General features: G+C 36.3%; 1 protein-coding gene across 2 annotated transcripts; it reads left to right on the top strand.

Moving 5' to 3' along the window:
* Positions 1 to 1583: 1583 nt before the first annotated feature.
* On the top strand, positions 1584 to 14471 carry LOC134669628 (WW domain-binding protein 11-like). 2 transcript variants are annotated; one of them, XM_063527287.1, is made up of 9 exons: positions 1584 to 1986; positions 2319 to 2475; positions 3231 to 3276; positions 4111 to 4255; positions 5069 to 5200; positions 8181 to 9323; positions 10288 to 10423; positions 11196 to 11256; positions 13642 to 14471. In XM_063527287.1, the coding sequence occupies exons 1-8, from the start codon at positions 1747 to 1749 to the stop codon at positions 11249 to 11251; spliced, it is 2055 nt and encodes a 684-aa protein (XP_063383357.1). In that variant the 5' UTR covers positions 1584 to 1746; the 3' UTR covers positions 11252 to 11256; positions 13642 to 14471. The 2 variants fall into 2 exon arrangements, with proteins under 2 accessions (XP_063383357.1, XP_063383356.1); XM_063527286.1 differs by having other exon boundaries at positions 11196 to 14471.
* Positions 14472 to 21473: the final 7002 nt, after the last annotated feature.

The following is a 21473-nucleotide window of genomic DNA, read 5'->3' as shown; positions in this document are numbered from 1 at the left end:
AACATGAATTTAATTAGAATGACTCTGCAAATATTATTGATAAAGTTCTGTAGCAATTCTACACAAGAACACCACAAAGCGTCATAACTAGTGCCACAGCGCAGTGAACACATGAGTGTTGTGGCTTAAGCTCTCATAGTAACCTTCACACTTTTAAGCAAGGTTTATTTATGTACACTGACTTGCGTTCTCGTTAGTAAAGCGTTTAAAAGGGTTAAATGCATTTTATAGCTATAACTATAACCTATAACCAAGTATATGGCTTACAGTCATTAAATAAATTTAGTGATTCCCTATGACATTTCAATAAGTACCTAATTTTATTAACTCTGTTTGTGGTGATAGTGATATAACGAATAATTAAAATATTCGTCTACTTAATCCCGAGGGATTCTGGAAATAAGAAATGTCCTGTCCTTGTTATATTCCTGCAACTGCTTACTTTACTATTATAGATAATTATTATCAAATTTGATAATAATTGCGACTTATAAATAAAAACTACTCTAGTACTTTATTATTTTTATCTTTTCATACTTGAATTACATTACTCCTTATAACAGATGTGTATGCTCCTTGAAGAGTAGACTGACTTATCACATCTTCTTTTACCTAGTTTTCACATACATTTAAGTAATTAAGTATAGCACCCTTGTGGTGACTCACTTATTCTTTTTGAACATTTATAAGTACATTAAGTACGTATATAAAATGTTAAGTTAGTATCATAATATAATGGAATATCAAATTGTATGCTTTACTAAATACCTCTCTCCTCACAGGTGTTAAAATAAAGGGTGTACTGCATAATTAATTAAACACTCATAATATAATAATATTACATATACATAATAAGTACATGTATAATCACATTGGCTTGGCGTCTTCCCACCACCAGGCGATAACAAACACGTCTCAATATTATTATTAGGTTCCGAATAGCGGTACAGTTGTTTAATGACAGCGTTTTACACAAAAATAAAACGCTAATTAAATAACTTACCCTATTCGGAACCTAAAGTTTTAATCCTGCCTGGTGTAAATATGTATAATTTTGAGACAATGAGTTGGAAATTTGTTTTTGCGACAACCGCCAAAAAGCAAACTGCTGTGGTGGGAGTGTGGGAGAGAGAGGGACGTATATGCTAGAAAAGGACAATACGACCGACAACAGTGTTGCCACTCTCAATATTATTATTAGGTTCCGAATAGGGTAAGTTATTTAATTAGCGTTTTATTTTTGTGTAAAACGCTGTCATAGTAAAACTTACAAAACTATAGATAAAAAATTTAATTCAATTTAATTGTGTGATGGGGACGCCAATATTCAAATCTTCCGGGCCATAAAATAAGGTCGCCGATCTCACTATTGTTCTGTGTCCTTTCTAAACGTCACCGATACTGAAATTGCCAATTTGATCATAAATTAATTAGCAATTTCATTGTCCCGTATGGAATTCTTTGGTATGGAATGCCATTAAGAGCGATAAAAATACGCCTCTGAAACGTCAACGTCTATTGGCTTAAAGATCTCGCATCCAGGCCATAATTGTTAAAAAAAAACTTCAACGTCAAAATGAAAACGTCAAATGTCGGCGTAGCGTGTAAAGGATAAAATAATACCGGGCTTGAATTAAGAATTTAGCCAATTTTATAAGTGAAATCCTTTTTTTTGTAAAACTACATCTTATTTTCTTGATAATCTATAAAGCTCAATTCTGTTTACTAAGAATTAACTTGTAAAACATGAATAAAAACAATGGTCATAATGCTAACACAAAATCGAATACGAAATGTGACAAAAAGATTAAAACCGAGAAAAAACGGGATAGTATCAATTCAGAGGGCTCCAATTTAGATTCAGAAGATCAAGAGGTGGAAAAATTAAATTCGGGAAAGAGAAAGCACGAAATTCTTCCTCTGCTAGTATCAAATTTCCCAGAAAATTATGGTTTGGTAAGGATGACTGATTTCTTGGTGAAAAAGGTAAGTGCTATAATCCTATTACAATTTACTACTACAAATTTGACTGTATGTGAGTTTTAGTTATAATCAAATCCCATTATCAATGTTATTAGTTTGAGAAAATATGTAAGTACCAAATTCGCCTTCATATTTGCATGTTGATTAGTTTATAAATATCTTTGCCACTAAACACAAGTAATGTATTAACTCGCAATAAACACTAATCAATGTGTAAACAGGCCCAAATGTGAAGGCCATCCATACTTTTCCAGCAGCTAGACTTATCCATATTTATGTTACATTTTCTTCAACTAATTGTTGAGGGAATGTTTTTTTTGTAATTTCTTTAACAGTGCGGGCCATGTGAAGTCAGCTTATCGGAGAATGGTGACAAGAAGGTGGTCGAGGCAATATTTGGAAGTGCAGCTCTAAGAGAGAAAGCCAAGAAGATCCTGGGTTCGCAGTCTATTGATAAAGTCCAAATACGGGTGGAATCACCAATAGCACAAGGTAACCCTTAAGTTAAGTCTTATGGCTGAGATGATGATGATGATGATGAACCCTTAAGTTTAGACTTGCTAAAAATATTCAATATTCATATTATTTAACATGTATAGGAGTAACTTTTAAATAGGGTAATTTTTTAAATAACTAATATATAGTTCGTTTTTTTTAGCATTAGAAAGAACTTGCAAGAAGTTAAGCGATCTTGACATGTCTTTTAATTGAAAAATGCTTTATAAAAATATATGTAACTATTACTTATGAAAGCAGAAGTATATAAATGATCGTATTATATTCATAATTGTTACATATTTGCCGTAACTTATTTTTAAAATGTGTTTTTCAATTAAAAGACACATCAAGATTGTTTACCTAATTTCTAATGCTAAAAAAAACGAAGTATAGTTGGTCAAACTAAATTGTCAGTAAATAAGAACAAAAAAAACTATACTCATCCTTTTCTGTTCGATGCTAGTACTAGTGTAAGACAAAGATAGTATGATTCTCTCTGTCTATGTTTGAAATGAGACAGTCCTTTGACAAATTATATCTACTGAACTAAGCGTCGCAGTAGCATACGTGTTCCCAAAGTGATTATTAAAATTACTCTACCCTACTTTGTTTAGTTTATTCAAACTGGTATATATTTATTTATTGTGTTATCCATCTTATCTCAGATATTTTTAGCGTTCCGTACAAAACTTTGTTTTGTATATGTTCACATGTTCTTATTTATACTGATACTTGTGATTTTTATTTAGTTTATGACTCAGATCTGGAAGAAAATGAGGAACCACAAGCTAAAAGGTTAGTTTAATTTTTTACTAACATTCAAAAAAAGAGGTAAGATGCAGCGGGCCAATTTTGACTGTGGTGTAATTTCACCTAATTAAAATATCTTCCAAGTTTTACATTATTAACTAGTCTCACACAACACATCTTTTTTGCTATCTGGACATATATGTCACTCTGGGTAATAATGTAAGACATGGCAGATATTTCGATTATTTGAAATTGTCCCGCTGTACAATATATATTTTTTTGGATTAGGTACAGATTTGCTGTGCTGTGCAACATCAGGCAGCCAGTGGAAATCATGCTACTGATAAACATCACCCACCGTCATTAACAGCCCAATATCAACCTTCGTGCATTCTCACAAGGTTCACATTGACGCGCCGCGCACGATAGCCGTTTTACTTATTTTACTCCCCCAGTTTTACTTTGAATTTTTTTTGTATTTCACTCTGAAGACTGATCCAATTTTTAAACAAGCATATACAGTCAAGGAATTTAAATTCCGACCCATTTCGTACTTTGTCACAGTGACAATCAATATGAAAGCCGCTAGAGACCTCATACGGTTGTCACTGTGACAAAGTACGAAATGGGTCGGAATTTAAATTCCTTGACTGTACATCTGCGAGCGATCCGCAATCCGTGCGTTAGCTCTTACCAATTGAGCTACGGAAGCCTACCAGAAACTCGCGAATCTTTCCATTCCTTCCCTTATACCGGACCCGTAAATTTTTACATTTATTCTTTTAATATAAAATTTTTGAAGACTGATAATTATTTTGATCGTAACTTTTTAATTGTCAGCAACTTTTTGTATACTTAAATAAATACAATTTTGTACAGGAAAAAAGAAGCAGATGAAAAACCATGGGGTCTTGATATGGATGTCTGGAGGCCGGACCCCAAAGGCTATTATGGGGTTAGGCCCCAGTACTTAGCTTCTTTAGGTATAGAGGGCTCACTTCAAAATTGGGTTTTGGTAAAAAATGTAAGTACCTTTGTTAGTTACCTATATTTTAGGCTTTTTCTTTTTCGAAATTTTGCATCTTTGTGGTACATTACTATTACTCAAAATTGTTCATTATGACATTTATGACTTATGACCGGACACGGCATGAAATTTAGCAAATATTTTTTTAGGGTTCCGTACCTCAAAAGGAAAAAACGGAACCCTTATAGGATCACTCGTGCGTCTGTCTGTCTGTCTGTCCGTCTATCACAGCCGATTTTCTCTGGAACTACTGGACCAATCAAGTTGAAATTTGGTACACATATGTAAGTTTGTGACCCAAATACGGACATGTAACGTAAACAAATGAATTTTAAACATGGGGGCCACTTTTGGGGGGTAAATGAAAAAATGAAAAAATTAAAATTTTCAAACTATATCATGTTACATATCAAATGAAAGAGCTTATTGTAAGGATCTTAAATATATTTTTTTTTATAATTTTCGGATAAACAGTTTAGAAGTTATTCAAGAAAACAGGCAAAAAATGACCATTCCCCCCCCTATATCTCCGAAACTACTAGGTCTAAAATTTAGAAAAAAATACATAAAATAAGTCTATACCTATAGATGACAGGAAAACCTATTAGAAATGTACAGTCAAGCGTGAGTCGGACTTAATTACAGTTTTTGATACGACCCCTACGGATTTTTTAAAGAGATTTCACTCATGTTTCACATAAAAAATACATTGTTAAAAATTGTGTAATATACGGAACCCTTGGAACGCGAGTCCAACTCGCACTTGGCCGGTTTTTTGTCATTAATGCGTGCACATTCCATTTGTTTCAGTTCCGGTGCTCCAAAGAAGACCTAAAGGAGGTTTTGACTCTGGCTGGCGAGGTAGTAGTGTGCGTGGTTACCTTTGCTAGCCCCAATTCGTATGCTCGAGTCATGTACCGGCACCCGCTCGAAGCCTTACAGGTATTTTTTTATTGCTATAGTATCAAACAAGTTTACGGTCCGATTAATGGACAAACATAACAAACATTGTAGCCAACAGCGTTGGTATGAATTGAATGACGAAAGTTATCAGACCAGCGAAATGATATACATGGAAGTATTCTGTCCGCTCAATTATGACCCAACGCAAACTACCCCGCGATAGGCGGTACTTACAAACTGCTCGATTGGCAATCTCAGTACGCGACCGAGATGACAGTCAGTGACAAATGGCTAAATTGATTTATAAAAACAACGTTTTTGTAATAAAAATATATTCATGTGTCGTGAAGTGGTGCAGAAGTTATTTTAGTTCATACCAAGGACAATGGAATCACTTTTCACTTGTAGTAAACAGATAACTCCAGTAAAATTTGGAAAAAACATGACGATTTGTTTTCAATACTACCGTGCTAAGCTAAAACGTAACAACTGCATACGACTTTCATAACAATATACGACTTTTTAAATTGCGAGGATAATAGGGATGGTGTTATGCCAAATGAAGTAGACTATTTTATTAACTTGTGTTTGGTTTAGGTATTTTCTATATAATTATAAATAAATTCCTTCTTACAGATTTGTATTTTCCTTTTTTATTTCATGAGATGGAGCTATAAAAAAACTACCTAGTTATTTCAAATTAATAATCAAATTTGGTATTGCCATTTTACATTACTTTCCATTCAGATTCCCACAAGATGCTATTCGCAGAGAACTATGGAAAAAAGCGTCCAATTAGAGAGACATGAAATTGAGTGGATGCCTGGCAAGATATCTAGAATGGTGTACTTTCGTTTGGGCCAAATACATTTCGCCAAATTTCACTTCCCAACAAACTTATCGCAATAGTTTCAGTTCCCAAAGACACCTTTAGCAAAGTTACACTTCGCATATAATTTATTTGGTCAAATTATCATTTGGCATGATTTTACTTTGTCAAATGTTATTAGGACAAAAACTTATTTAGCAAACGTTTTTTATTGTCTAATATTATATTCCAAAAAGACATTCTGCGCCGACCCCAAGTGAATGGAACAAGGGCAAGAGAATGATGATTATATTACAATGAAGTATTTGAACAAATTAAATTATAATTATAATTATTTATTATTTTTCAGTTGATGATTATATTCCAAAAAGATGTTTGGTCAAAATTGTCACTTCGCAAATTTGACAAATAAGCAAGTATTTAAAGTAATTTTTGTTATGTTAATATAGGTACGTTAAATTCTACGTAATTTGGGTGGGTTGGGTTAGGTTTGAACTGCGATCCTCACAAAACGGAACCACTATCAGAAAAGTGGGTTAGGTTAGGTTAGAACTGTGACCCTCACAGAATCGAAATGCTATTAGAAAAGTGTTTTAGGTTAGAACTGCCGTCCATACAGAAACGAAATACTGTGTACTAGAAAAAGGTCATCGAAGTGGATTAATTAATTTAATAGAATAACGAGATGTAAAAAAAATTGCATGTCATTTTAGACTAAAATGTGGTTTAAAAATTGGTAGTTATTTACAATTTTTGGGTTACAATTATTACTTTGGTGTTATTTGCTTTAATAGAATAGCAAGATGTAACAAATTTGGTTATCATTTTATATTAAAATGGAGTTTTAATTTTAGTGATCATTTACTACATATTTTTGAGGAATGTTTTTGGGAAACATAGTTTGGGATGTGATACTTTGGGAAACGTTTTTGGGCCATTCGTTAGTAAACCATCTAGAATATGTTCTATTCATGAGATATAACCCGTGAGATAATCATACCCGGTCTCCTATATGTAGAAACATTTTTCCTATCATGCTTTCACTGAATTAATTTAACAAATGCACACAGAAAAGAGCGGCAAATTTAGAAAATGTAAGCGCGCGAACGGCTGTGGTCCCATACAAAATTTTCATTTTGCACCTTTTTCTACTGACAAACTTGCTTGACCGGCTATATACATATAAAATATTCTGAACTGAAAGTGGGGATTTATTGTGACTCCGCCTGTTCAAATATTTTTGACCCGATTCTTGTACCCATGTAAATTTTGCAGACTGTATAGCCAGTCCGATTTCTAAGATCAAGTTCGCCATACATTTACTGTGGCGTACTTGATCTTAGAAAAACGGACAGACTATACCTGAACGTGACTTCGCACTGCCATACAGATAGATAATAAAATATACAAAATACTTATTATAGCGGAATACATTTATACAACAATGATATATATTTACTTATGTTGAGTTAGTCTGTCATGTCATAACAACATTTTAACTAGTTATCTTTTAATCTGCATTAAATTATTATACGTGAATTATTTGACTGGTTCTTCACTGTATGGCATAAACCTATCCCTGTCCAAGTCATATTCTAATCAAATATGAACCGCGAACTCTAAGCGGCCAGTACGTACAGCAAGAAGGTTATTAGCGGATTAATGTCGCTGATTGGTAGTTATTGACATTATATGCATTTCATCTACACTTAGCTATGTACCATTAGAGTAATAAAGATGACTCTTATTTTGTTTACCAGCTTTGATTACAGGCTCTGTAAACGCGTCGTCCTATTTGAATGTAGGCGTAATTGTGTGTGTGTGCTAATTTGGCCCGAGAATTTGAACGGTAATGTTCCTAAAGGCGGTTTCCATACTAAATATATGCGTTCACTGTATCAGACCGAACCGTTCGAATTTAATCTAATTGTCAATCGCGATAATTCAAGATGGCGGACATGTACTTCAAGATGGAGCCAGAAAAGTTCAAGGTGTCTACTGACTGAGATTTTCTGGAATGCGGCCGTGACTTTTTTGTAAAAGTCATTAAGGCAGGCGATTTCGAAGTTATTAGGGTTGCTGAGTAAGAAAATATCTGCTTCGTTATGTTCATTGTCCTACTCGTAAATAACTCAAGCTTTACTATATTTCAAAGGCACTATTATTAATTTATTATATTTTTGGTTTCAGGCTGTTTCCATGTTAAATAATCAAAAATTCCATGGTGTCCCTCTAATAGTCCGAATAATAAAAACTAGTTGCAACGGCATCTTACCAAAAGGCCTCAACAGCATCGGACCAGGTTTGGCTAAAAACGGGACACCGTTAAGAGACATCGTCAGACATTACGAAAGATTTGTCAAGGACCAAGACACTGAATTAAATAGCAGCTTATTTAGAACCCCCAAAGAACAATGCCTTCATGATGAAGGCACTTATTCAAAGATTGAAGATGATAAGAGAAAAGCGAAAGAAGCTTTAGAAACACTGGTTTCTTTGGTCGCTCAAGGAATGAAAGTAGATGATATAATGACGGTACTGAAATCAATACAAGGCAACCAAAACGTTAATTCTATAGTTGAGAGTCTGAAAGAAATTGACACGAAACCGTCCACACCTGATTCTCAAACTAGTAAAAAGGATAAACCGTTTTCGTCTTTAGAAAAGAAAAGGAATACCCAGCCCAGTCCTGTAAGCTCCAGTGAAAGCGGTTCAAGGTCACCAAGTCCAGACGCTAAAACTACTAAAAAACCGACAGAAAACGCTAAGAAATCGCAGCAAATTTCTACGATCACGAATCGATCGACAAATGCTGTTAGACCACCTGCTCCTAAACCTACGCCTCCGAAATTTACGCCTGTTAAACCTTGGTCAAAACCTGCACAGCCTCCTGCTCCAGGGACAACTTCTTTTAAAGGCGGACAGAATAAGCCGGGGCCTCGGGGACCTATGTCGGGGCCGGTGCGTCCACAGGGTCCCATGTTTAATGCGGGAATGCCGGGCCCGATAGGTCCAATGTCTGGCCCAATGTCGGGCCCCATGTCTGGTCCGATGCCTGGTCCGATGGGTCCAATGATGGGGCCCATGTCTGGCCCGATGGCTGGTCCCATGTCTGGCCCAATGCCAGGGCCTATGTCTGGGCCCATGCCTGGGCCAATGCCTGGGCCAATGCCTGGACCAATGTCTGGTCCAATGTCCGGTCCAATGTCTGGTCCCATGATTGGCCCTAATTTCTCCATGCCCGGACCCACCCAGAATTCATTTGGACCGAATGGACCGATGGGTTCTAATGGACCATCAACAGGATCAGAAGCGAAATTGCAGTTTAGTAACGTAAGTATTAGACATTTACCTAGCTTCGCTTTGCATTTATGAATTTGCTAGACTTATATGAACCCGTCAACAAGATGCATGTAACTACGTCGAAATATCGGGAGCCCAAAACAATACAAAAGGTAATCACGGTTCATATTTCGGTCGATATAAGTCTAGTGAAACTAACCGTGAATCATTTAAAACTGTTATTGTATGAATTTTATTCAAATCTAAAATAACCATAAACCTAAAGTAATAAGATAGTAATCTAAAAAAAAAGTAATTCTAATGATAATGCATTTATATTCTGACGAGCTGATCTGATGATGCAGTCGGAACTTCTCGATAGAAAAACACTCATCACATTAAGTTTAGACTTCAGGCCAGAAAAGTCTCAAGAAATCTACCATAAACAGAAGAGCAAGTACAAACAGCAACACTCTTAACCATACGTCGGACTCCAGCGGGCATTTTCGTGGCATGTCAGAATGATAGGTAAGGTTGGCAAATCAATCAATTCACTTTCGAGTATTTGTACTTAGTATTTGGTACCTAGTATTTATAATGTGAAATTCCAAATATCATAGCAACTAACTGCGTTATTTATAAACGTACTTGGACTACACATAAGTCAAAATGGCGAAAAAGTTCGTTTGGCTTTATCCGTCACTCAGACAATTGCAGCTGTGAGAAAGGAACAAAACAAATGAGTTAACTGGGCATGTCAAGTTCAATGAACACGGCTATGTTACAAATACTAGGTACATTATGATACTCGTAAGTTAAGATTTTTTTGTAAACCTTACCTTGCCCTCAAACTGCCCCCTATAGTCCGACGTATGCTCTTAACTGTCGAGTGAACGATCGGTGAACTGTATTCCTTTTGTAATAAGGTTTACGAACTGTCAGTGAACAGTGTCGGCGATGGGACAGTCAGCAATATAAGAGTATTTTTTGCTGAGATTTACTTGTTTTGCTTCAGTTGCCCCCGTCGACCACGTTCGCGCTGCTAAGTGAGAAGCTGTCTCAAGTCGGTCAGCTGTTGTCCATACAGTTCACGACGCCCGGCTGCGTGGTCGCAATGTTCGCTCACAGGGAGCACGCGGAGAGGTGTCGACGTATCCTTTATAAAAAAAAATATATATACAGTGGAAATTTTAATCCATACTCTGCATAGTGACTTTATAGGCAGGGCCCGGAACCGGTTTTGTTTAGAAAACCCGATATGGCCCAATTTTTTAAATAATTTTATGCTCTATACGTAGGATTGAATCATATTCATGTATTTAGGTAACAACTTCGTATTATTAAATTGTTCAATTGAAAATTAAATAAACCAAAGAACGAAAAAGAACATAATAATACCGGTATTTTTTGTATGAAGGAAAAACCGGTTCCGAGCCTTGTTTATAGGTCATAGGTACTGAACAACTTTTACTATGAGACCAAAGCCGAAATCGAGAATCATAATTTGGCTGTTTCATACATACCGACTAGTGGAGGCAGATCTCCGTGAGCACGGCGTCGACGAAAGCTAGACCGGCCAAAGTGGCGTGCTTTTATGTAGGAGGACAAGACTCATTTTGGGTCATCCCGCCAGCCTAATAAGTATACCTACCGGCTGATGTGATACCGCTGATTTCTATGGGACAGCCAAATTTTTTGACTGACATGACATATTTTAAATTTCACCAAACTTAACCCTTTGAACGCCACGCCTATCGTGTGCGGTGCATTATCGTTAATAACTTGATAGGTATTGGGCTGTAGCTGCGCGTGTGAGTTGACGTCGTTAAAGGGTTAATAAGAAAGTAGGACTTTAGGTGGTTATGTAAGTAGAAAAAAAAGGTTTAAACGTATATTATTAAATTCCTTAACATATTATCACAGAGCAATTCGACCAATCGCGATTGGAAGGAAACCTTATCGATGTCAGATTCATCTAAAAAATGTAAGTATGTTGTTGACGTAACGTTTTCGTCTTATACCTCTAAAAAACAAACTAATTTCAAAGTAGGACACTGACAATTCGCCGTAAGTTTTTGGATCGATACTACACAACTTCAAATAAGTAGGAATCTATCTTTTAACGGCAGGACGCCGGAGGTCTTGGGCTCCAAATCCGGTAAGCAGGTAATCGGTATTGTGTTATGGGTATTTAAGTAAGTGTATTGTGTAGCGTCGTTTAATACCTACCAAATGTAAGCATAATATGCACAGAACAATCTGTGCTCAGTTTAGGGATAGATCGATTTATAAATAAATATTAAAAATATATTTAATTCAGACTGAAAGTCGATACATGGTTAGTAAACATTATAATCTTATTACTAGTGTTAGTACGAAAAAGAATGAGAGACATAACTAAAACAAAAAAAATGTGTGTGAATGTGATTATATTCCATATTTATATTTAAATCTATTTATTAGGAGTGGCACAGACAGATAAATTATTTTGTATTTTTTCGTACACTTTTGTTTTTAAGACCGCGGACCAGAAACAGAGTTGTTAAAATTATCAGAAGTGGTTAAGAACGATGAGTTTTGACATGAACCTTCGTGGACGTCAGCTGCTGGTCCATTGGTGGCTTGAGGAACGGCTGCCATATAAACACGTAAAAATAGTCATCGCAGCGGCGGTCCGGTTTAGATCCATACGTCATTACAAGCTTTTATTTTACTCGTATCATTTTGTTATATATGTATGTGTGGGATAAAACTTGGAGGCTAGATTAGAACTCATATTAACTCACATTTATAGACGAGTGTATCGCGAATTTATTTTATTACCATTATTTACCGACCTAGCTAAAATTAGCCGCGACCTGTGTCGAAACGTCGGTAAATAAATGTAATAAAATAAATTCGCGATAGACCCGTTTATAAATGTGAGTTAATATAGATTAGAACTGCTTCAGAACGTTCGATAAAGCTGTGACAATGCAATACAGAGCTGATTGATGATGGAGACGGAAACTGGCCATCGGAAATAGGTGATAAAATACCCCAGTTTAATCAAGTTTAAGGTTAGCATACGTAGATTTCAGGATTTCCCCTGACATTCATGTAGGATTTTTGGTCCTTAGTCAGGATTGTGGTCCGAAGCTTTTGTTTGAAATCTCAACCACTAGATAGGGAAGGTTTTACTGTAATTATAGTTCGTTTTTTTTAGCATTAGAAAGAACTCCACAGAAGTAAGCGTACAGTTTTTATCAGGCTCTTTAATTGTTAATAATTATTGAATTATCTAATGTAGCACGGTCAATACATATAATTTACTTCAAATTATTACCGCTAAAAGTGCCGGATTTGGAACCACAAGCTTACTTCTGCGAAGTTCTTTCTAATGCTAAAAAAAACGAACTATAATACGAGTAGCTATAGCACATGGTGGCAAGTTAAGGGCCCACGTGACAACTACCAGCAGGCCCCGTTTTATTAGCTTCGTAAATATGCCTAAAAGTTTTATTGGCAAAAAGAAAGCTTAATAAACAACTTCAATATATGGATATCTAATTAATTAAACTGTCTAATAGGAGAGTGGTGTATTTTTGAAAAAATTACCATCCAGGAAATGTCTGAATTTTTAGGATGACGTTCGAGGGTTTTATCAATTGTATTTATTTATAATATGGCAACCCAAATTGCGTATAAAGTAGTTAAATCAATTAAAGTACAGTCAGTGATAACTTGTATTAAGTTTGCACTTAGTTGATATTATTTTTAATAAAAAAACTAAGTGCACAGTAATTTTCTGAGTCCTGTGTTAGTTGTTTTGAGGGTCTGGGTGAATTAGGTACTGAGTCGACACATTATAAATTTTCGGCGAATTGTCAGTGTAAATAGGTTGATATTTTTTTAATTGGGATATTGGCAGGATTTAATCTTGATAAGATAAGATTACTTATACATATACTTACAGATGTTTTGATGTAGAATTTTTGTTGCTAATTAATACAGTCTTTTTAATAATTTATTTTAATGTAATAAGTAAATTACATTGGTTGATTTGATACTTATGAGTGAATAAGTTTTTAAGTTGCATTAAGGTTAGCATATGGTTAAAATACCAATTAATAATATTTTAAGATATCTCTTCTAAAATTAAGAGTTTATGGTGATGATGATACCTGACATGGTACATTGAGATTTTTTTAAACCTTGATTTAACATATGCGTTATTAGTTTTTATTTAGTTTTAAGTTATACTTGAAAATGTTTTCAATAATGTTAATTTTATACAGTATCCAATCTATGGACCTGGTTATCTTAGGTTTTTTTTTATTTGATTCACATTACAATCATCATCGATTGTAACTTAACAAATAATTTTCAGATGCAGATGTTTTTGACTTTATCAACCATGGTGGAAAGCTGAGTTTATTACTTTGAACCTTTAATGAATAGATATAAAGTCGAAAGTGTATTGTGTTTCTATTAGATTGGTATAACTATCTGAGTTATAAGATTCGAAATTAAGTAGATTACCCACAATAATACATATAGTAGGTACGTTTTACACACTACAATATTTTTTTCCTAAGTTCGTCAGTGGTTCGACTATATAATATAGGTACATAAATTACATAATATACATGATATATAAGTTTTGCATAAATGTGTTTAGTGCTATTAGGTATTCTTTATTCAGGCAAACACTAAGTATAAGTTTACAGCTCCTGCCAAGACACTTATATTGTTAATAGGTAGGTACATATGTTGTCAGTATCATAAAATTAGTACCTACACTATTGTTTTACTTAGTTTATAATTTGTGTGGAATGATGGATGCTTGAAATTAGTCTTTAGTTTTGATCTAGGTAATTACTATAGGTAAGTACATACCTATAATTATTAATAACATATTGATTATAAGTTGGTTAGAGCTCGTTTGAACTTCTTATATCCTTACCTAAGTGTTTAGTTAAGGGAAAATTTATTTAATACAAGTCGATACATTTTACAATATTATGTATTTACAAAACTGTAAGTGTTTAGTGCTTAGTATTACTATGAGTTAAATATTTAGTTTTTGTGTTTAAGGCCTTCTGACACTAACCTTTTTGATCAGCGATTTTATATCGATTTTTTGAGCTGCGAATGACGAAATAGGTACCCATAATAATATGAAATGCATAATAATTTCATTGAAAGATTATCGGTAAAAAAATCGAGATTTTACTTAAATAAAGTGAATTAGAATAAATCAAAGTGGTTTCATTAAAAATACCCTCACCTAAATACCCTATTACTAAAAAATACGTAATTAGCAAAATATTATAGTCACCCAATTTGTCATGCGTAGTAGGTAGGTGACGCTGTATGACTGCCGTAACACTGATACAGTCAGCAGCAGAAGTTGCTAAGCGGACGAGGTGTTCAGAATGATGTTGACGCGACTTTATTGTTAAGAGAATAAGAGCGTGTCAAGGTAATTTTGAACACCTCACCCGCTTAGCAACTTCTGCTGCTGACTGTACCACATAATAAATAAAAATACTAGGTAAGGTTCACTCTAACAAAACGCGTCTGTTACGAGTACGACAGATATGACCGCAAGGTGGCGCAAGCGCGAGCAGGCGTCCGTTCCGTAGCGGTGCGTGGCAAACTACTGTGGCTAGACACCAAAATTGGTGCGGGCCGCATGTACTTGTAGCGACGCGATCAAATCACGTAATGAGCCACATCTGCTGAGACCTGAGATGGAGAACAGATGAGAGGTTGTAATCTAGCGGCGCTGTTATTGTAAAATAGAAAACACTAGGTATGTATTATTGAGGAGCTACGTTGTAATGTAATAAGCTTTCCATTTAAACGGGTTAAAAGGGTTCGATCCGACGGCAAATACAGACGTCGTTCGATTTTAGACCTTACTCTCCTTATATTAAAGTTTACAAGTGTAATTCGCAGTTTCGTGTTTACAAATTTACGGTTTAATTGGGAAAATGGTTAATCCAGGGACGGAGATATCTGCCAATAGTATCGGGTTTGATATCCCTTCAAATGGAAGGTACGGTATAAGATAGCGGGTTCGAACCCCGGCTCGTACTTACCTATTAATAACTTTATCTGTTAACTGTCCATCGATGGACCTTATGCCTTTTGTAATTAGGTCCACCGATGGACAGTTAAGGGTGCTGTTGTTTGTACGAAGTATTATTTAATATTTAATAATTCGGTTAAATAATAATGCTTAGTTTGTCCTCTGGGTTGGAAGACCAGATAGCAGTCACTTTTGCAAAAACTAGTGCCTACGCCAATTCTTGGGTTAAAATTTGAGATGCACCGGATATCCGGTTACTATCCGGTATCCGACCTATCCGGCCATTATTTTACTATCCGGCCGGCTACCGGATAGTGAGCTACTATCCGGCCGGATAGCGGATAGTAACTGTGCTTGATTTCGGAGTAAACAAATTGGATTTAAGAAACAGACACGGTCATAATCGTACTAGTTTATTATTTTAAAACAATGTAAACATTCCACTGACTTGCACGCGCACTCATTTCGAACCTAGAAATGAGTCCGCGCGAACGTTTACTAGGAAACAGGTCAAACCTGCAAAATGCGCACCTGAACAACCGAAATATAGGTATGGTTCCGCTGGCCGAATTTCCGGTATCCGGCCAAACAACTATCCGTTGCATCTCTAGTTAAAATACCAAAGCGGCACATTCTTTGTAATTTATGTCATAGTGATTTTCACACAATAGGCGCTTTTCATCTCAGCATGTATATTTTCGACTATTCAGGCTTCATACGTGGTACTTAAATAAATAAATGCACAGAATGATATATTATGTACAAAGTAGGCACATAGTGCTCTGAGAGAGCTCATTAGTCTCTGTCGCATCTATCTCGGCACTTAATTCTCTACTAAGATAACTGAATTAATAAATCTCACTACACACGTCATACCCTACCTATTTACTTTTTTTGCCATTTCAATTTTACTGGATTCCACTTTATGTGATTGATTTCAAGTCTATTTGTTCCAACGCACACTGACGAGATTTTTACAAGGAAGCTATATTTTATAACGCTACTACTCGCTTTCCTTACTAGCATCAAGGAACAGCACGAGTGTGATCTGTGATATAACAGCATTTTTATAGAAATCGAGGCCATACATGTAACTGGTTTGTATGAGACGAGTGCTTGGTCAACTACAATAACAGCATTTCGGATCCGGTAGCGGAATTACAACAAAAAATCTGTTCCTAATTTGATATTGATTTGATATTATTCTCGGTTTGTTAGGGTAAGTGATCCCATGGTACAGTCAGCAGCAGTACCTATATAAGTGTATGAAACAATGTGCCAAAAGTAGGTATCTCCCATCCTCGGTAACTTTTCCGAATAAAAATATAGATCGTGTCATTCACGAAGACGCGTGCCTTATTGACTCGTATTGTCATGTTATTAACCTTTTGGTACCTACGCCAATGACCGAAATATCCGCACCGCAGGTCCAACGCCTAAGACGGATTAATCGGTCACAGACCACAGAGCAGCATAGACCTACTTGCATTATGCATAAAGTTCAATTTCAGTTTTGACACTTCGGTGACGTGGCGTCCGAGTGACAGCTTTTGTGTTTGACACGGCGTCGAAAAGGTTTGACAAATCTGCGCGTTATCGTGAATGATACGAAATAAGTACCTATATATCTTTAAAGTTCTAAAGTATCTGTCGCGGTCTAATTTTTCTACATCCCCAAGATTCCAAACTTACAAATGCAATATCAAATCAAAACCACATTTTTAAAGTTCGAATGCCGCAGTGGTTTGAGAGAAAAATGGCCGACATGGCGGCTTGTTAATGTTAGCCATCAGGGAAGATTCCGCGTATCTCGCATCTAATGTCGGGAACACGTGCGAACTGTTTTCAAATACTGATGGAAACGTTGAGATAGATAAAAAGCAAGGAAAGGAAACTACACGGAATATTATAGAGCTTTTAGAAAAGGCGAGGCAGATGTTACATTTTATATTTATAAAATTACTTGTAGTTTGTATTGCTCGCAGCGCATCTCTCGCGCCATGTGGGGTAATTTGTCAATGTAGGTATATAATTTATGAAATATATCTAATACGATCATTGGAAAATATTAACGTTCACCATCTGTGTACCAAAAACGGCAACTACCACGAAAATACGCAAACAAACTTAATTATTTCTAAAATCGATCTCACAACTCCGACAAACAAAATTCCGCACCTGTCTATTATAGTTTCAAAATTTTCTTGTTCAGTCAGCAGCAGAAGTTGCTAAGCGGGCTAGGTGTTCAAAATGATCTTGACGCGACTTTATTGCTAAGAGAATAAGAGCGTGACAAGCTAATTTTGAACACCTCGCCTGCTTAGCAACTTCTGCTGCAGACTGTTTCATTTGAATGAAACACCCTGTAAACTGATCTTGATAGTTGATACTGTTCCCTTTCAATTGTTTCGCTTGTCTGCCAGTAATTGTCACTTCTGTTTTATAGATAGATCTTCCCGAAACCGATACCTATCCAAGAAGGTCACGCTATCGTTTTCACTGGACAAATTGTTGGAACATTAATCAAGTTTTTGCGAGCTGCTTATCTGAATAGAATGATCGATAGCGGGGATTGGGCTGTAGATACTGTTGTATATTAGGCCTAAAATAGGGCCAAAGGAGACAGAATTTAAACAAAATTTCAGGGGTTCAAAACTTTTACTTGCCGATTGAAAATGTAACGGAAAGAGATAATACAGTAATTTTATACATTAACCCCCTTATTCATAAACGTTTACTAAAGTTGACAAGCCGATAATAATCGTTTGTCCCTTTCCATCATACCAATACGTCGGAAAGGGACAAACGATTATTATAGGCATCGGCTTGTCAACTTTACTAAACGTTTATGAATAAGGGGGTAAACGTTTGCGTCAAATACGGTCGTTCTGATTTTTTGCAGACTTGTTTATGATGTTGGCCCAATGAATTGCATCTCGGTTTGCTCGGGAGAAACGACGTTATTTGACAATAATATGTCAACATCACAATAAGTCAATATTGTAACTTATGATATTGGGTTTGATGCTCTATATTGAACCTCTTCTAGTCTCATGTAATCATTACAATAGTGCTCAGTGATATGCTCAAATTTTTCTCGGTAAAAAAGTAGTAATGTAAAGTACCTAGTAGTAGTGTTTTGGTAGGTACTCCCGTGATGAATCTCTATAAAATTACAGAACCAGTATTTTTGCATATCAAAGTCAATTGATATGTATAAATTATATGATTTATGGGCATCAAATCAATTCAACATCATTATCCAGATACTTAGCCAAACAAGCCTATTAGAACGATAGGGCTTCTATCAATAGTAGATAATCACGAAAAACCAATATACTTTGACCTTCGATTACATATAGCTGTTAAGGATCTACAGGTCAAAGTATATTGGATAAGCTGAAAATTTTACTAGTATACCAGCGGAATAGTACCTACCACTGCATGTCATGAACGATCTAATTTACTAACGAAAGTTGATCCCAAAACGACACAACTCCAAAAGGAAAGATAATGGAAATTTCGACCGAACACTCTTGGTTTAAGGTTTATATTTAAGCAGCACTGAAAATGAATAATCAGTTGGGTCTATAGGAAGCCCGCATCCAATCAAGTAGTTAGAGTAGTGACTGGATGTTAAAATGATCGAATATATTTGAAGGCAACTCTGCAATTATTTTTAGTTGATTTAGTAAAATTGGTGCTTTTGATAGCTTGTTTCAAAACATTTTCGAACTACTACCTAGTATTTGTAAGTTTTGTAACTATTAAATGAAATTAATAACTAGCTTAAATCTAAAATAGGCCCTTGACGAGGCATTGTACCAAGGATGCTGGCGGCATTTTTATGGCGGTATTCAGTGCCGGATTTAGACATTTGGTGCCCGTAGGCTACGCAGATTTGCCGCCCCTATTCACCTCGCTTATCGCTTTTTAAAGTACTTTCCAATCTTCTTCTTCTTCTTTGTCGGTTCCTCAAGGCTGAGGGTCGTGACCATCACGAGTGCAGTTCTTCACCACCGCTCTCCAAACCCCCCTGTATTGGGCCAGCTGTATTGCCCCCTGGATGTTGACGCCCGTAGCGTCGCGTATGGCATCAGACCACCGAGTTAGAGCCCTGCCTCTACTTCTTCTCCCTTCGACGCACCCAACCAGAACAAGCTTTTCAAAACTGGACGGGTCTTGGCGGGCCACGTGGCCAAAGTAGGTCAACATTCTCTGGAAGCATGTACTTGAAAGCCGGGTGGTAATATGTAGCTCTTCGAGAATAGACGCGTTGGTGCGGCGTTGCGTCCAGGATATGCCCAACATTTTGCGCCAGCACCACATCTCGAATGCGTCTATTTTTGCTCTCACACGTGGCTTCCATATCCAAATCCATGTCTCAAAGGCGTAGAGGAATATGGAGAAGATAAGGGTGCGCATAAGTCGGACTTTCGTGTGGCGGTATATGTTCCTGTTTCTCCAAATCTTCTCCAAGCGCTTCACTGCTGCTTTTGCGATTTGTGACCTTCTTATGATCTCCTTCATGCAATCTCCGTTACTGGATATCTGCGAGCCCAAGTAGACCAAGTCTTCCACCAAGTCCAGGTCACGCAGTTCCCCCGTCCTTTGCATCTGCCCAGCTCTATCGATGAACATCAGCTTTGTCTTCTTCCGGTTGATATGGAGGCCTTATTGCGCACTGAATAATTCAACCCTGTTCAGAAATGTGGCGAGTTCTGTCTCATTGGCGCCTATTATGGTCGTGTCATCGGCGAATCGCAAGTTACTGATTAGGTGACCACCAACACGGATACCACCCTGCCAGCTTTCCAGCACTCTACGCATTATGTGTTCGCCGACCAAGTTAAATAATTGCGGGGATAGTATGCAACCCTGTCTAACGCCTCGCCCGGATTTAAAGGGCTTGGACTCCATGTCTTCCAGCCTGACACGAGATTTGCCGTCGAGGTATAGGTTTTGCACCAAAAAAGACAGATGTTCAGGAATACCCATTTCCTTTAGGACTTCAAACATCTTCTGCCAGTCTATGCAATTAATCGATGAAGCATAGGGCCATGGGTATGTTGAATTCTCTGAAACCCTGGTAATGAATGAACTCCTGAGAATGATAAATCTAAAACAAATATATGATGTACATTACCATAAATCATAAATCATAAATTATTTATTTGCGTGAATAGGGTCAGATTACAGTTGTTATATATACATAAAGTTCCTCCTAATTCAACCGTCCACAAACAGCATGCAAATATTTGTTTTATTTCTTAAGCTAAGTATTTATTACATTATATACATTATGTACTACAATATATCATTGAAATAATCGTGAAGTGAATAAAACATTTTATTTAACAGCCACTCATGTAGGGTTTTCTTAAATTTATTCATTGGCAAGCATTTAATGTCAGATGGCAACTTATTAAATATTTCTACACACATAGCAGGGCAGTTTTTGTTAAAAATAGCAGTTTTTTTTGCATTCCAACTACAAGTCGTTCACCATTTCTAGTATTTCTAGGGTATATGTCACTAGCTGTAATAAATAATTCAGGGTGTTGTTTAACAAATTTGACTACTTCAAAAACATACAGGCAAGGAAATGGCAGGACTTTAAGCTTGAGAAACATCGGCCTACATGACTCGAGAGGGCTAATACCACAGATTGCACGAATACATTTTTTTTGGGATCGCAGTACTCTTATAATATCTATCCCATTACCCCAGACCGTGAGTCCATATCTGAGAATTGATTCGACATGTCCGTAATAGGCAGCCATGGCAGTTCTGTGATCAGATGTTCTACGCAATCTATTAAGGACAAAAACAAATCTATTCAGTCTTGCGCATACAGTCTCAATATGTCCATTCCAGTTTAGCTTATTATCTAAATGTATTCCTAAAAATTTTACTATGTCACGACTCACGTTCTTGTAATAAATGTCCATTGTAGCTTATAATTATGCAAACTTCCAGCAGAAATTGGTTTGAACGAGATCTAGTAAGTAGTTTTTTTTAATACGTCATAAATCGTAAACCGCAATTTTATTATGTTACTTGCTGCTGAGGAACCCTTCTAGGCGAGTCCGACTCGCACTTGGCCGCTTTTTTAGTGCCTTTAA

Source organism: Cydia fagiglandana, chromosome 12 (assembly GCF_963556715.1).
Source record: "Cydia fagiglandana chromosome 12, ilCydFagi1.1, whole genome shotgun sequence".
Lineage (NCBI taxonomy): Eukaryota > Metazoa > Arthropoda > Insecta > Lepidoptera > Tortricidae > Cydia > Cydia fagiglandana.
Note: the sequence above shows the minus strand (reverse complement) of the source record. Positions and strands in the feature narration are given on the sequence as shown.

Bases quoted from the DNA above. Each gene is read 5' to 3' on its own strand.
- LOC134669628 (XM_063527287.1), top strand. From the start codon at position 1,747: ATGAATAAAAACAATGGTCATAATGCTAACACAAAATCGAATACGAAA. The intron at 2,476-3,230 runs GTAACCCTTAAG...ATTTTTATTTAG, and splicing joins GGAATCACCAATAGCACAAG to TTTATGACTCAGATCTGGAA. The intron at 9,324-10,287 runs GTAAGTATTAGA...GTTTTGCTTCAG, and splicing joins CGAAATTGCAGTTTAGTAAC to TTGCCCCCGTCGACCACGTT.